This window comes from Ostrinia furnacalis, unplaced genomic scaffold, assembly GCF_004193835.3.
Source record: "Ostrinia furnacalis isolate ACB-3 unplaced genomic scaffold, ASM419383v2 OfSCF3139, whole genome shotgun sequence".
Taxonomy (NCBI): Eukaryota; Metazoa; Arthropoda; class Insecta; order Lepidoptera; family Crambidae; genus Ostrinia; species Ostrinia furnacalis.
The window spans coordinates 287,568-304,476 of NW_021133378.1; the positions used below are offsets into that span (position 1 = coordinate 287,568).

At 36.0% G+C, this 16,909-nt stretch overlaps 2 protein-coding genes across 2 annotated transcripts in view; one reads left to right on the forward strand and one right to left on the reverse strand.

The window, feature by feature from the left end:
* The window catches only part of dysc (whirlin protein dyschronic), a 71,570-nt gene that overhangs the window by 37,561 nt on the left and 17,100 nt on the right, over positions 1-16,909 (forward strand). Inside the window, exon 14 of the mRNA XM_028310909.1 lies at positions 5,018-5,119. Within this exon, the coding sequence (XP_028166710.1) occupies positions 5,018-5,119 (102 nt within the window). The remainder of the gene's footprint in view (positions 1-5,017; positions 5,120-16,909) is intronic.
* Positions 6,333-7,526, reverse strand: LOC114357363 (uncharacterized). The gene has a single exon (XM_028310947.1). The coding sequence runs from the start codon at positions 7,477-7,479 to the stop codon at positions 7,282-7,284; it is 198 nt and encodes a 65-aa protein (XP_028166748.1). The 5' UTR covers positions 7,480-7,526; the 3' UTR covers positions 6,333-7,281.

The window sequence follows — 16,909 nt, forward strand, 5'->3', positions numbered from 1 at the left end:
CAACTTTAAATAGCAATTTTTGGTTTACATCAAGATTGTAACTCTTACTTACCTACATACATATGTACCGAACTACGTTAATAAAAGTACAATAGAGCAAACCATACTCTTGTAGAATCATTTATAAATCACATTGATTATACTACCTACTCTAAATATTTTGTATTCATATTGCATTTCCTTATTTGTAAAGAGCGTTTTCAATTACCCAGATATGTCTAAAAGAATAAGTAGTTAGTAGTACCTCAGCCAATCCTTTTTTATCCCGTAATTGAATCCATTTCAATTGAAGTCCAAGAAAAGCGGCCTTCAGAAAGAAAAAGGAAAGTAGAACTAACTTACGATGGAATAACTACATCTATTCTGTGTTATTTTAAAAGAATGTAATCCATAAAGCAACTTTGCTATGAGAACAATGGACGTTGCGTCAAAAACATTGTTCCGTAAAATAATCAGTCAACGTTGATGATATTTGACAGTGTAATATACGGAGAGTAAGGAAGTGGGTATGTAACCGCCATGAAATGAAATTGCACCATACGTACCTACCCTGTTTTATATTCGGTCTTTCCTCTGCCACTCTATGTGGCCTTTTATGTGCTAATTTTGCATGAAACGTCGCAGAACATAAAATGCAGCCTCGAAGTGATACTGTGATATATTCTACTTGCTAATAGAGTAGTTCACCACTATAATAGAACTCAGATTAAACTTTTCCTTCATTAAATAAAATGAATTATTTGTTGATAACAATTATAAACGGTAGACCGTAACACCGTAATCTATTTACTTTTTGAACTTTTATCACAACTCCCACAGAAGTTTCTTTAGTTATGGTTGCCCTAACAATGCGAAAAACATACATGGCTCCTCTTATTTGAAAAAGGTCTACTTAGTGATAATCCTTAAATCCTTTCCCGAATACCTATCCTGAAATACACCTAAAAGATTGAAATTACATTTCGGAGGAGTTATCACGTGTTCACCTCAATATGATTGATTCAAGACGACGTTTTGTTGAGATTGGAACATAATTCATACAACAGAGATCAATTTCTTATTATGAAACCTCAATACTGCATTCATAATCAAAAGCTCTTGCCGAGCTTAAAGTATGTCTTTTTCCGACTGCAAAAACAGGCTTATTTTCGTGATATATAATTCTTCAGGTGTATTATTTTTTGCTTAAATCCGGGTAAAAACACGCGGATCGTAATGTCAATATCATAGATTTTATATGGAGAATGCCACGCCATCGCGCCAAGGTTGCGTACCACCGAAGCACGCATTGTGTGACCGCAGCCTAATTTTATGATTTAATATCCATAAAATAAAATGTAGCCATCCTCTGGGTTGGTTTGCTTAGTAACAATTCTGTGGTCAAATGTATAATGTGCTTTGTAATGGCCGACGATTATTGTGGCTTATTTTAATCGTTTAGACCATTAGATTAACACTTTTTCTTATTAATAAAATGTAAGCACTCTTACACTATCTTTCATAAGTCCATAAAATGGCCGCTAACATTTTCCTAAATAAACAACTGTTTATCACATAACCTTATCGCTTTTCAGATAATTATGAATGTCACGGTTACCATGACAAACGCGGTAAGAGTCAATGATGATGTAATTAACAATAGTATGTTTGTTTTAACTTAATATCCCGGATCCGATTAAAGCGTAGAACAAAAATATTATTTCATTGAAAAGATAGCTTTTGATCTCATCGGAGGTGAACCATAAAATAAATTACTTAAGTAGGTATCCTATCCTATAATAGGCAATCATCATCTTACTTTGTACTAACGAATATGCTTCAAGTCAATATGTATGTCTACCATGTAGATCTAGTTTACTTGCACACAAGCATTCAGATAAAGCAACAGTTTCAGACAAACTGGCTAATGTATGCTCCCCGACATAAACATTATAACTAGGTATCATAAGGTACTTTGTATCATGGTCTTTAAAAGACAGCATTCATAATAACAATATGTGAAGTATGTTAGGTAGGACACAGCGCAATGCCAGTGTGGCAACGGCCTAAGACGAAAAACCTCTTTATCTTTTTTGGCATTTCTTTAAGATATTGGCTGCCAAAACCCTTGGCTAACTAGCACATGCATTTTACATGAGTTGTGGACATAAAATGATAATGGAATAGAATATGCAGCTTTAGCCAGGAAAGATATCTCAAACAACTGTATGTAAATGTGCAGACGGTGACTTCTTTCAACTAAGTTAGATAATGCTTTTTATTAAGGTCACAGGTCAAACCAGTATACCACATCGCACCTACGGTGCAATAACGTCACTTATGCAATTTTTTTCAAAACAACTGATTATGAGAAAATACTCAAAATCTACCTCTTTACTTGGTTTACTTTGATTCAGTTAAGTTTAAAAAAAAATTGCATAAGTGACGTTATTGCACCGTAGGTGCGACATGCAATAGATACTATGATAAACAAAATACTTACCTACTTTAATTTGAAACTATGTTATTGCATGTCAACGTTTTACGATTAAGGGCTGATTTTTCAATCGTCAGATATCTTTTAACTGAAGAATAACTTTGTCATTTTGACATATTTCCCATACTAAAACTGTCAATGTGCCAAACTTATTCTTCAGATAAAAGTTATCCAACGATTGAAAAATCAGCCCTTAAATAAGTTATGAAATGTTTAATAATGAGAAAGTGGTCCTTGAACTTTAATTTAGATACGTTCCTGGCTAATTCTATAGGCTAAATCATGAAACAGTGTTAACATACTTTTGCGTTAATATTAGTTACATTTACTTAAATCGTAGGTAACTAATTAATGGGTGTAATTTTTGACTCAAGTATTATTTATACTCGTAGCGGTAAGCTTCATTAAGCAACAACAATAAATTAGTTATTTCGGTCTGACTTACATAAGAAAACTTGAGACAAAAATATGTAAGGAACTGGAATATTTACATGTTTTTACATTTTGCTGTCATGTTCGTTACTTATTAATTGCTCTACCACTATCACTCTCATACTAACTTTGTTACTTATTTGCCTCAACATACTTGTTGTTGTAGAATGGCTTTGAGTGTTTATGTAAGCATGTGAATTAAAAACAATAGACAGTGTATCATTATGATTTGAGAGGTCTCTGAACTGACTATGGTAGAGAGCGATGTACTGCGATAAAGATAAAATAATAAATAACATTGTTTAGCGACAGCGATACTTTAACTAAGTTACAAAAACATGAATATAACTAAAAACAATCTCGCAGACAGACAATTTTAGGTTTGACTGTCATAATTTTTAATTTGTTGCTTACGCGTAATAAAAACAAGAAATATCGCCAGTCGTTTCGTAGATTTTCTTCTCTTAAAATCCCGAGCGCGTTAATTAAGCCAGTTTCGTGATTACGAAAATAAATAGAGATCAAGATTTAGGTGGAAGCGATAACAATGTGGTACTTATCGTTGAGTGGAAGTCGGAGCACGCGAGGAGCAGGTGCCGCCGCCACCTGGATCTGCTTTTAACTTCTTGTTTATTTAGCTCAGACAGGTTAACTTAATAGTTATTCACCAGACCAACGATTATCCATTTACTATGTGCGTTATACGAGCTACAAATCAAAAAACATTAGTTAGAAACCCATTATTTACGATTATTCATATTAATTGTAGAAAGCTGGAGTAACACAAATTTATTCCTTCATGTGAATTATAGATAGCTAATTAATTTAAGTAGGTACGATAAACTAGTACACCGGCGTCGTTAAGATTTAATTTATTCATATCCGTACTTCAAAGCTAATTATTTGAGAATAAACGGCTGTTGTAATTGCCACCTAGTTTTGTCATAATGTGTTATGAGCTTATGTTCTACATCTGAAGTTTCTAATGGGAAAACTTGATGGCTAAACTCGGTAAAAAGTGGTTGGCTATTAGCTGGAGACAGCTCAAGTTATAAGCCTCTACTTGCCACTTAACTGGGAGTCGCATTCTCCAGCCATCGACGAAACTGTGCCAACATGCAAAAATAACGCGAAAATCAATTGCACAGTCTAGGCTGGTCATCCAGCTGCAGTCTGATTGTGAGCCTTTAGTGCTTCACACCACGTCTAGACCGAGATTGTACTATCTCAGATTTTTCAACTAGTGCAAAAGTGCTTTTAAAATATGTAATTAAAAACGTTGGTGCAGTTGCGATTTAAGCAAAAAGTCTACTCATAGGTTGCAAACAAGTGTGCGTTTCAACTTACACTACGAACTTTTGCGTTGAACTTTGCACTTGTGTCGTTAGCAACTTCTTTAGAGGTTTATGTGCTACGTGTTTTCTTGTATCAAATCCTGTAATATGTCGACCTACAATCCTTTACTTTCACTCATAATTTAGACGTCTAAACCTAATCTAATTGTAAAGAGGGGTTAGTGAACTGTAATAAAGTGCTTGCAATGATTTTTTGCTCTGTATGCATGTTTTTGTGCTTTTGATGTACCTAATTATATTTTTTGTTTAATTTTTATTTAGTTTCACTCAATAAGAAATTTCACGGTAAAAAGCACATGCTCTCAACTGGTTACGCTTACAAAACTGCCAAATATTGAAATATCAGCTAGATTTGACGGAGCATATTTTTCTCATTTCAGAGCAGACTCGTTGACCCCGACATTTCCCCGGCTATAAATAAATCGTCTCTTTTATCGCTAAATCAGAGCCCCGATTGTACTAAATGTATGATGGATGGGATTTCTACTGCCGGTTAATATACTAACTAAAGCAGTATAGCAAGCAAAACACGCTAGCCAGAGTCAGTCAACCGAATTACGGCCGTTTAAGTGCACGTGTTTTTTACAATGATTCACTTATAATGAAAAAGTTTAATTTCATTATTATTTTGAGTGAAATTGATCCGTCCTTTTACAAAATAAAATTTTATGAATTGAACTTAATAAGTACTAATTTAAACCCTAAAAGCAAATGCAATTTTCTGATTTCTTAACGTTGTAACTTTCCCGCACAGGAGTACGAGGAAGAGGGTCGGCGCTCCCGAAGGCACTCCTCGCCCTGCAACTCCAGGGAGGGCAGCACCACCGCGCTGCACACACAACATTACGACGACGCTGTGAGTATAGATTCCGAAGTAGTAACCTTTTAGTAATAGGTACTGTTCGCGGATTATCAGGATAACAAGAGCTATAAACAAAGTTTTAGTATTCCAAAATTACGAACGTTCCAAATTATGATGAAATCTTATGAGATTTCATCATAATTTTTGTTGTTCGTTTCAAGCTGTAAATTAATCGAAAAACTAAATCAATGTGTAGTTTCAGGATTAGTTTCTAAGTATCCCGACACTTTTAGCGCTCTTATGTTCGTCCAAATTGAAATAACAATGATCGATTAGTTACATAGCCACTAAGATAATAACGATGTCCCCTAGAGTCTCAGTTTGCTTTAGTTCTTGGAACCTCGAGAGCCTCCGATAACAGACATATCTGTCATCATCAATCTTCAGGGTCTCGGGCGAACTCCACTTAGCCTGAAATAGAGCGCTGATTGTGTTTTGTCTAGAGCTCTACCAATATTGAATTAACTACAAATATCTTAAAATAAATACCTGCTTACCTAATTTGTAAATATTTTGAACGTCACTTAATCACAAATTGAATGAGTGGGTGAGCTAACATAAAAAAGAGTCGCAGATAGGACATGTCCTCTGCGTATATGGCAGAAATGTATCTACTTCTCAGTGATTTCATGACTTCAAGGTTAATTTTAGCACATCACTAAAGACATAACTTACATAGCAGACAAAAAAATTTAGGTCTTTGCAATTGAATTATTTCTAAATGAAGTACTGAAATTCTCGTCTATAACCAACTGCAATCTTTTAGCTAGGAAACAGGTAGTGTGTTTGCCAATTCGCGGTCTCCGCTCAACTCAAACTTAAGACTTGCCTAGTTAGCAACTCTGAGTTCAGCGGTGCCTCCTACTCCCAGCCGTCGTTCACAGAATACTTAATGCCTAAAGGAACTTGAGTCTTGAGCAATACATAAATGGCGATATGGATTGTGCTTCCCGCCGAAACTCGTTTGTAGTTCTACAGCGGTTGGCGGCTCGCCAGCGCCTGCCAGAACCATCCACATCTTTGTGCCATATCTCTGTGTTATGGCGATGTAGCATTTCGTCTGATAGCTGAAATTTGTTAGACGTGAATTTACGGGATGTTCTTTTTTTAAATAAAAATATCTTATATACGTGCTACATTTAAGTCAAAGTTATGTGGCCACGATAACATAAAAATCATGTTCATAAAAGAAATGAATACTTCCACATTCATACTAAGTATTTATACTCGTAGATAGTAATACATAAGTGCCTGTCTCGGCTTCGTAAAGAGTAAAAGTATGACTAAGTTAAAAAAACCTTGTAACCTTGAACTCAAAATCTGATTCATAGCTTAGGTAAGTACCATATAGGTTTGATAGTTTTGATAGTCCAATCATATTAGATACCTATTTCATACATTTCATACACAGACAAAACCAAAACAAATACTCATTTAAACATACATTTAATATTTCATCCTTAACGAGATTCTACAATAAAACCTTAAAAATAATAAAATATCAGTCTAAGCTAATAAGTAGTTTTACACTACTACTAATGTTACAAACCTCCTGTGGTACAATTATTTCTTAATACTGATACATAATTTTGTTTCATTAGGCATCACTATCGGATTGTTATTTTGCAATTATTTCAGTTCTAACCCAATATTTCAATACTTTCTTCAACAATATGATGACATAATTCAATTTATGCATAGTTAGTTTAAATTATATGAAATGACAAAAACATAACGGTTTAACTGTTAATTAAATTGCCAATTTTAAAGTAATTATTATTAAATATTATCAACTGGTATTAAATTAGTACATAATTATTTCTACCTTAAATGAAACAACCAATCAGAAAGAAAAATTAACGTACAAAGTTTGGAGTGTCATAACACGATCGATTAGTGAATGCACAAAGGATTTGTTTTAACGAGACATGTTTTAAGATAATTACAAGACTGATTATTTTCCTACTGCGGTAAATACAATGAAATATAGCAGTATCTTGCTCAGTACTTGTTGCTTGCCGATTTCGCAAATCACGTTCATTTGTCTCAAACAATACAAGTAATCATCCTCGTGATCGCTTATTCAGGCAAGGCATGGGGTCAATAATCCAACGGCCAAGTTAAAGCTACATTATTGCTAGTCGTCTCCGGGGAGGTCATAGCTTATCCTGGAGCGTCCGGCGGAGCTCCTCGGTCGCTTTGGCCAGGTCTTTGTTGTCGTGATGGCGCTGTTTTCCCCCGAGGTCCCCTCCGCACTCCTCCAGATAATCCTTCGGAGGCTCCGCCGGGTATTTGCTCCCGAATTTCGGTCTGGGGATCCTCACGCGTTTGACGTTATCCAACCAACTTTCCATTGTTGCTGTTTATTGTCGTTCTTGATTAATCTTTTGAAGGCGGCAACCTGTAACAATATTACGACATCTATTAATACTGCTGTCGGATTAACTAACTTTGTTTGCTGGATTTTGTTTAATTAATTTTGCATTTTCATTTTGTAATATCGGAAGCGATTATCCGATTGAACTTTATTATCTTAATAAACAAAGGGAAATGCTGGCAGCACGCACTGCCTTAGTTAAGCGTTGACCAATAGTTGTGCAAGGTGCGATGGTCGGCAGAATGGTGAAACATTGTTGCGTTTTAGCTAATAATAGTTTTGTCTCGGGGCAGCAGTGGCAATCTGAGAGACGTGGGCGCCAATGTTAGGTCGACCACTGCCTTTATTGGTGTGCATAAAATGCACATGAGTTACGTTAATGGGGTTTAGCTAAGTGGTTTTTCCTTGATGATGTTGCAGTGGGTATGCTAAAAACGGAGAAGACGTGACAAGTGGAGGATGATAATAATATTTAAGAAATATAGCTCTTTAATCTAAACAGCATTCGTTGGTAGAGATCTACTCAATACAGACGAACAGATGAGACTGCAGTGGACTAGTTTTATATACTTACCTTCTTATTTAACTCGTTCTGCGTGACTCGAATTTGGGATAAGATACTTTCGTAAAATTACTAAACTCATGAACAGTAAACGACTAAGACTCTATGGAATCCGAACGTCGTATAAATTGAGGAGTGATAAAAAAAATATAATATAATTATAAAAATATAGGCGTTCATTTCGGGAAAAAAGACAAATGACATCGAATGCGAAAGCTCTTCAAAACATCGTTTATAATGTAAAATTTTGTAGATAAAATTCAAGCATTACCCAAGACTTATTTTCCAAAAATGATGCTCTAATATTTAACAGTAATGATGACTAAGGCTGAGTTGCACCACCTAGCTTTGACCGTAACTATAACCATAACCGGTGTTTTTTGTATGGAGTTTGAAAGATTTTTGACGTTTGTCAAAGTTAAAGTTAGATGGTGCAACCCAGCCTGAGAGTATAAAATGAGTCTTGAGTTTTAACATTTCAGTTAGTAGTAGATAGTAATATTTTGCAACAAAAATATTATACCTAGGTACTTAATCTGTTGTCCTATCGTCGTTGTACTTACGTCCTAACTTGAAATCTGATAAGAGAGATACATTAAGTTTTGCAATAAATCTCTAGATGTCCAAATCCAAACCAGTCATACGATAAACTGTGCCGACTGCCGATTAAATGATTCTTTAATGATTACTATTGACACCGTTACAAACCACTAAGTGGCGCCGCGAAACTAGTTTTCAAATCAGTGTAATGCTTATAACGATTTGAAGTGTTATTTGTATTCCATAAATGGGAAAGTAATGATTTGATGTAAATAACCTGACCTGTGATAGAAATAAGCGATGTGTAATTCTTCAAAGCTTCTTTTTCTTTAGGGACAAGTCATAAAAAAGAAACTAGGTACATATGTAATTAGGTAGGCACTATGTTCATATACTTAGGGGAGAAGGAGGTAAGATGGGGTGGCGGGTAAGACGGGGTACCCAGCAAAAATCACAGTTTAAACTGACCAATCACGCTCGTTCATACATTACATACGTTCGATGCTCCGCCATGACACCTGTCAGTCGCCCGGCCATTAACATCACAAGTACACGCGTGTAAAATATATCTTGAAAAAACTGTTTTGCTGCAAATTGCTTGTCATATTTTCTTCTGTTTTGGCACGTGACTATGGTTTGTTTAATAACGCTAGCTGATGATGTGTGGCTGTGATTGATGCTTAAACAAACCTATAATAAGGTAGGCATTGTGTTTTCTAGAGATTGCCGTTTGATTTTTTTTTCTTTGAATATTATTAGAAAATGGCTTAGCAGGCAAGATGGGGTAATGACTTCTCCAAAACAACTCCTTCCCCTTCCGGTTACCAAAAAAACCTTTCGTGTTACTAAAAAACGTGGGAAAACACAAATTATCACCTATCACCCTACAAACAAGAATTATAAGTCACCGCCCAAAAGAAAAAAGCATCTTTTTTAACAGAAGAAAATTGAGAAAGTAGAAACAAAGAAGAGAAAAGAGGAATTGAAAAAACAGAAGAAAGCTACTACAAAAACTCAAGCAAAAACAGCAAAACGATGAAGAGTTACAGAGACTTCATCTGAAAATTAAAGTGAAGAAGAGGATACACCATGTGTGATGCAGTGAAGTATATTCCGCTTCCATTGAGGGGTGGATATCATGCTCACATTGCGGAAGACGGTCACATAGTAGCTGTGTGGGAATTGATGACGATGATGACGAAGCCATCCATTTCTGCGAGTTCTGCCACTCCAAATAATTATCTTTTTGCCTGATAGTTCTCATTACCCCATCTTACCTCAGGGGGGTACCCCATCTTACCAGCACCATGGGGTAAGACTTTTAACTATCCATTTTTTTCCTAAAATGGATAGTTAAAAGTTTCTAATATTGCCAAATATTAAAAGAGTATTAACTAATTGTTAATTAAAAAATAAATATGATTGTCTAACTATGTATATTTTTCTTTTATTGATCTTCAAAGCTTAAGTACCCCATCTTGCCACCCTCTCCCCTATGTATTCGTATTTATAAGCAGGGTAACATTCTGGAATCTACCACATTACACGGTACACCGGAAACTCTGAATTGATGTTGTTATCAAAAGTCAGACTGCACAATTAAAAAACATAATAGCGAAAAATAATAGAGCGCTTTACATCAGTTATAATGATGACTGATTAATAGGCAGCTGCGCCCGCGCATCTGCTGATATAAGACAAAGATTTTTAATGCACGAATGGCTTTCTCTAGTGAAAGTGTGTCTAAACGCAACGTCATTTATTCTATTTGACGCTTTCAAACTCATCGACTTAAGATTTTATTTTGTAATTCCATGGATTAGTTCGTTATTAATTCATTATGGAATCAGTAATAAAATCCATCTCATTTTTAGTAACACTGTACGCTCATTAATGAAATTTGTTTTCGTATCACGATCCATTGCCTCGGTGAGTCATTATTGCAATCTTTTTACAATCGAAGTCTGGCCACTGAGCGTTAAATGTTGTATAAAATTTATAAAATATAAACTTCACAATGTCAATTATACGAATTGAGCGTACCTAGTGCATTTAAAACTCGGCATTGGCCGATTCGTATCGTGAATTGCATGACAAGTACATTTGAGCATTGTTTGCTAAAATTACTTTAGTTTCTTAAAGGTGGCGTGATGGGTTTAATGGGCGGTGTGGCTTAATATTTGCACGGGAAAGCAGTTGACAGAAACACAATCATTACACTGTTTTGGTCTGTGAGACAGTAACGAGGCGTGTCCGCACTATCACCTCTCTAAAGCAAAACAGCTGTTAAATGTAGACCATGGTGTCCTTAACGATTTAAGTTTCAACCCATATTTTGGGTCAATTTAAAAAATATTACGGCTGCGAAGCTTTTAATTCTACCACTTGTACACGTTAATCGATTCCAATGAATACAACATAGTTTGGCACTAATTTAATCCTAAGTTTGTCTTAAAAATGTAAAGATAACGAATGATGCGTCTCCATCCACTCTCCTAATACGGTTATGAGTTTGACTGACTCAAAACACGTGGGTATAAAAACAACATTATCCGACAGCGGACGGATGTTCCCTGGAACTACTGTGACTCAGCAAAGAGTCAGTGTCCACTCTACATAAAATGAAAGATACAAACGCGGCGGACTGAGTGACCTTGCCGTGTTCTACAATATGACTCAAGAGCCTTTTCAAAGCAATTGCTTATTATTATAATAAAAAACAGCAATAACACTCTCGTTGATTACGCCTGTGAAAGTGGTTCGTTTTTATTTATAAAAACTGCAATGAAATCGCCAGTTTTTTAGCTTTTATAAATATTGATGACTGCACGTTTCCTTCATTCGTATCGGATGTTAATTAATAATTAGAAATGTTTCCAATTAATTGACCATAGTTGCTTGGAATTGATCTACTTCCATCAGGCTATGCTAGTAACAAAGTTTCTTTTACATAATGTATGGAGTGTTAATGACAGAAATAGTTTTCTCGGTCGAGAGGAGCAGAGACATGGCAGGAAGCCGCATGGTCGCGTGCACCACCACGCCTGCGGCTGTCAAACATGTAAATAATGGAAAGTAATTTACGATTTGCATTCATAGACATTGTAATTTGATTTCTGTCATCAAACAGGTAAATCAGTGATTTCTAAAGGAAAATTTCTCTATTTTAATAGGCATTTCATTTATTAATTAAGTCGTAAATCCAATTTTACTTTCTGTTATTAGACTCAAAGTTAATTTTCTGTTAAAAAGCTACTGAATAAAATATGCCCATTAATAGGTACTCGTAGATTACCCGCCCAACTCTCAGTAAAAAAAAACAAGACAATAAGTAAGTATCAGTGTGTGGGCACTTAAGTGCGGGTCGAGTGCATGGTAATGCTTCCCCAGAGGCTTAGGATCCCGAGGCCCTAATCGGGTGTAATGGCCCAGGGCCGTATTTGCCAACTTTAGACTGGAGGGCCTCAAAATCCAAATGTTAGGATATCGTTTTTCAAATTGCAAATTGAGCTGAGTTTCGCTTGGGAATACTTAATAACCCCAAAGGAGAAATGTATTACTCAAAGTCACCTAACTTGTTATTATTTTACTCGGTATCATGCAACCGCCTTAATTTTTGTGTCTCAATTGTGATTTACCTCAATTTGAGCAACCTTAAAGAGTGGGTATTATTTACGTCCAAGGTGTCACGAATACTGGTTTTCCGGGGCCTCTAAGACGTTAGATACGGCCCTGTAATGGTCTAACCATACTCTCGCATTACGAGTGCGCACCAAATTGCTTTCCTACGTGACACCATAAATAACTCTCAATTGGTGTTCACAATTTACACCAAGTACTTTCTCTTCGCACGATTCTGGGGCTTCACTCACGACACGAAATTCTCGGCTTATCCTCCATTATTGGCTCCTAAAATGGTAATGCCTTGGGAAATCTAAGCTATAAAATTGGTCGGCTGGTAATTTGCTCGGAAGCAAAACTGAAATACTTGAAGTACCTCAATAAACAGTGATACTTGTCGAAAGAGTTTGGCATGGAATTGCAATTGGCATCCGTTTGGAATTAATTACAGCAATTTCAAAAGACACAAGTACACTTGCATACGCAACGATGATTACAAATATTCCCGCTATCTTCCTGGGCAGGCGAGGCATTTGCATGAATACCTGCCTTATCTACAATCTCGGGTAGTTNAGGTAGTTGTTAAAGTTAAGGTGGACCGTAAGTAGCACAATGAGGCGGCACGAGGCACGACTGCCGTCGTTCCCATGGTCCCGACCAACTGTTCCGGGGTCAGCGTGTCGCACCTCAGCTCGTACCGCGGCTGACAATTACACCAGCTCTCGCTAAACAAATGTACACGATTGAGGAATAACGCGGAAAACCGTAAAACTAACGTTTTCCGATAGGGTCTCCAATTTATCGCGCCGCTCGGCTAAATCCGGTTTAACAATGGGTCGACTCCGAACGGCCTCTGTATATTTTTGCATTACTTCGTATCTCCATGGATAGTTAGAAGGATATACCTAGGCCATACAATTTTAAAACTACAAATTGAAATTTAACTAAATTGTACTAAGTATCTATTTAGAAATCATAATACAACATTTCCAAAATTTCCTTTTTCAGGCAGACATTTTATTTTCTCAGTTTAAAGCCGACTATTAGCATTAACTTACGGTGGGTCTAGCAATTTGCACCTGTATATCCAAAAAGATGAAAGATTTAGATGGTTCCAAGTCGTAAGCAAAAGGACGGCAAAGGCTATAAGACAGCTACAGTCGCTTTTCAAAGAAACAACATAATGTCGAGGTCATAAGGTCAAACTGCTTACGACAATAAAATAGTACGTATATTGAGATTAGAGTCGGCATTGAAAGATAGGTACTTGTTAGTATTGTCCCTAATAAGGACAGTCGTGAATGTTTTTATTTACAGTTATGTCTTCGGCTATTTCAAAAGCTCACTGATTTGATTGCAACATAACATTCGATCTTTATTATAATAGATCGTAAATAAATATCTTCAATACTATTTGCGATTGAGGTCAATAAATATGGTTAATCAATAGCTCACTTCAACGTTTTTCCAAGATATACCTACTCTGTATTTATCTTAAATTTGAAACGATAGATATCGAATATTTCTAAGAAATGTTGTCATATCAAATTGGTTTACAGTGCCAACTGCACTAGCCTACATAGTTTTATGTAACAATAAGTGAAATCAATCAATAGACCTATTCGCCCGTACAACAATAAACCTAATAGCGTAGTCATGAATCTAAATTTTGCCACGGCGAAAGCCATGTCCGTCCAGTTAGCATCTAAGGGGGTTAGTGGCATATAAGTGGCCATAGTGCCGTCAGTCCGATCCCGTTACTCATGTGATAACGACCAGGTGGTCCAGATCAGGGCCCCATTGGTACAATGGCGCAATATTTCAACGATTCGCTGATTCTAAGATAAGTGCGTAAGGCCATTACTGACCCAGAAGTTTATTGTCTGAAAAATAGGAGACAACAATTTGTGCCAGACATAAACGCACAGATAGGTTATAAGGACAGTATGATGCATTTATGGTATAATTTATAGTAGAGAAAGTTCTCTCTTTTTATCGGTAAATGCAGCTAAATATCTAGATGTTGTGTTCAAGACGAATTTCCATTCACGTTTAAAATTTAACCTGGATAACAGAACTGTTGAAATTGAACATATACACGAGTAATGAATTACACTTCAGTGGCGCTTCGGTAAAGGCATCGATGCCAAGTTAATTGTATTATTTAAGCAATAATTCGAGAGCAATAACACCCGTACTTTTGCCGACGCGAGCCCAATTAGAGAGGGCCCGTAATTACTTCCTTATTAGGTTACGACTTACGGCAAAATTTAAACAGGGTTGTGAGTTCAACCGAAAATGCTCCGAATCCATATAATATTTTGAAAGTTATTTCCAAAAAAATCTGTATTTCGTTAAATCAAAAATATGTGCTATATTATCTTTAGCCTCAATTTTATTAATTCATGAAAACTGTAAAGTGTGGAGGATATGTTTGACGTCATTTTGAGGGCCATCCATACATTCACCGCTCAGACAGGTAAATAACTGCTTATTGTTCTGAATTGAGCAGTAAACATGCCCAAAGTCGTTAAGAATGCCACTCGGCAATTAACGCGTTAAAACAAAAGCCATAAAGCGCATGTGTAACCGAAGCATTAAGGCACTACCTGCCCGAGTTATTATAACGTGAAATTATTGTCGTGGATTAACTTTACTTCCAGAACAATATTAATCGCGACAATTTTTGGAAAGCCCTAAGTAGAACAGTCTAGTCTTCGTAACTATTACGAAAGAAAACATGCCTGTCGACTAGTATTTAAGAACTTATTTACCTATTTTTAGCATATCACTCTATTTGCTATCTAAAAATTCTAAATAGAATTTTGAAGTTCACAACTTCTCACACGCTGCTTTATGCTATTACTTATACCACTATTCATGATTCAAGAACTAAACAAAAAATAGACACAATCTTTATGGGAAGCAATTAAATACCTATCCATCATCACCTTTTTCGCGGAGTACCTACTAATGTATTGAAGATGATAATTAATTAATTGTTGCGAGTCGCGGTTTAAAGAAGATAAAGAGCTGATAAAATCATAACAATTGAAGCCTACGTATTTTCCTGCGTTTGTTCCATTTTCAGACGTCGCTCGTTATAATTACGTGCCCATCATTCGGGATATACCAAAGCTGTAGCTTACTCGAGCGTAATCCAGGTTATTTGACGCAAATATTTGGCATTTATTCGAATTCTGTTCATCAAAAAACGAAATCTACCTAATCTCGTAGGTAAGGTCGCAATATTTTCTCAGGATAATTAGCATAATGACAGATTTAACTATTCAAATCAATACTAATCTTTACAATTTAAATATTGGTAAAAGAAGAAAATGCTGCGTCTTCTAATGCTTTTGCTATACCTTCTGATATAGAAACGTGAGTTACATTTTTATTAAAAAAACATGTTTTATCATAAAAAACTTGAAGGCGTAAAATAGGAAAAAAGTTTCGTGTAAAAATTAAGCTACGTGCCTTTTGTGCCTTATATTTGTTGTTTTAGCAAAAAAATGAGGTGTTAAAAATAGGTTAGAACTCTCTGAGAGACTCCTACAAGTCGCGAGCAGCTAATGTTAAAACAAACACGCTGAATGATTAATCTATTTAGGATATGTTTTAACGAATACCATTACGGAACTCGTTTAATACTAAATCAGTGAATTTTTCGCAGGAAACAGAAAAGATCGTTGGGCAGGAAGGCAGTTGCCGCTCTGACCCAATATTTCCTGTAATTGCCCGCTTCCCGTCAACTCGTTACGCCACTTTCTACCTCTCATTTCTGGAAGACTTTTAAAATGTAACAGTAATGTTTTTGGTGTCTACCGATGAACTTTGGTTGCCTTTTTGAAACCTGGTTGAAACTACTGTGTAGACACATACTCGTACGTCAGACTAGGCAATTTGTTGACATGAACCTTACTTTACAAACAAAAGAAAGGTTAATTTACTCGTGTTTCGTAGTCTGTAGCTACTTTTTTAGGTTTCTTATTCCACCTTAATATTTCACACTCACAGCATTTTTTCCTTATAAGTAGGTAATTTTAATTCTAGTCTGTAAGAAATCAGTAGACATGAAAATCAATAGTAAATGCCAGCCTATTACCACTATTACGATGTTCACATGTTTGTTTTTCGTAGAGTGAACGTCCGCTGACGGGCCCGTGCGACTCCCGAGTGGTCAGCGCTCTCCCACGCACCGCTAATTACTTCTAATTTGTTGGCGTTGCCTCCGTCGCTTACATACTTCGCTACGGTCGTCTACGCCATAGTAAATGAGGGAGTAGTAATACGTCTTCGTCTTGATGGAACGCCATATTTATGTTTTTTTTATGGTATGCAGTTTATAAGTCCTCTGGTGACTTAAATACTGATTTTTGTTTCACGACTCTAATTTACTAACAAATTGAGATTTTACTATTTACTTTGGACGATCGCATATGTAATTTAAGCTATAGGTATTCATTAAGAATTTTAGATGATAAGTGTATGTGCTATTGTCTGCACTTCTTATGTGACAAATACCTTTAGCAGGATAGTTCATAAAACTACAGACATTTCTAGACGTCATGTCAAAACTTTCTTACAAATTAATATTATTGCTCATTGTTTCAAAACAACTTTATCCCAAAAATCTGTATAGCGGGATATCTGATTCACAAAGCTTGTTCATGTTTGGCTA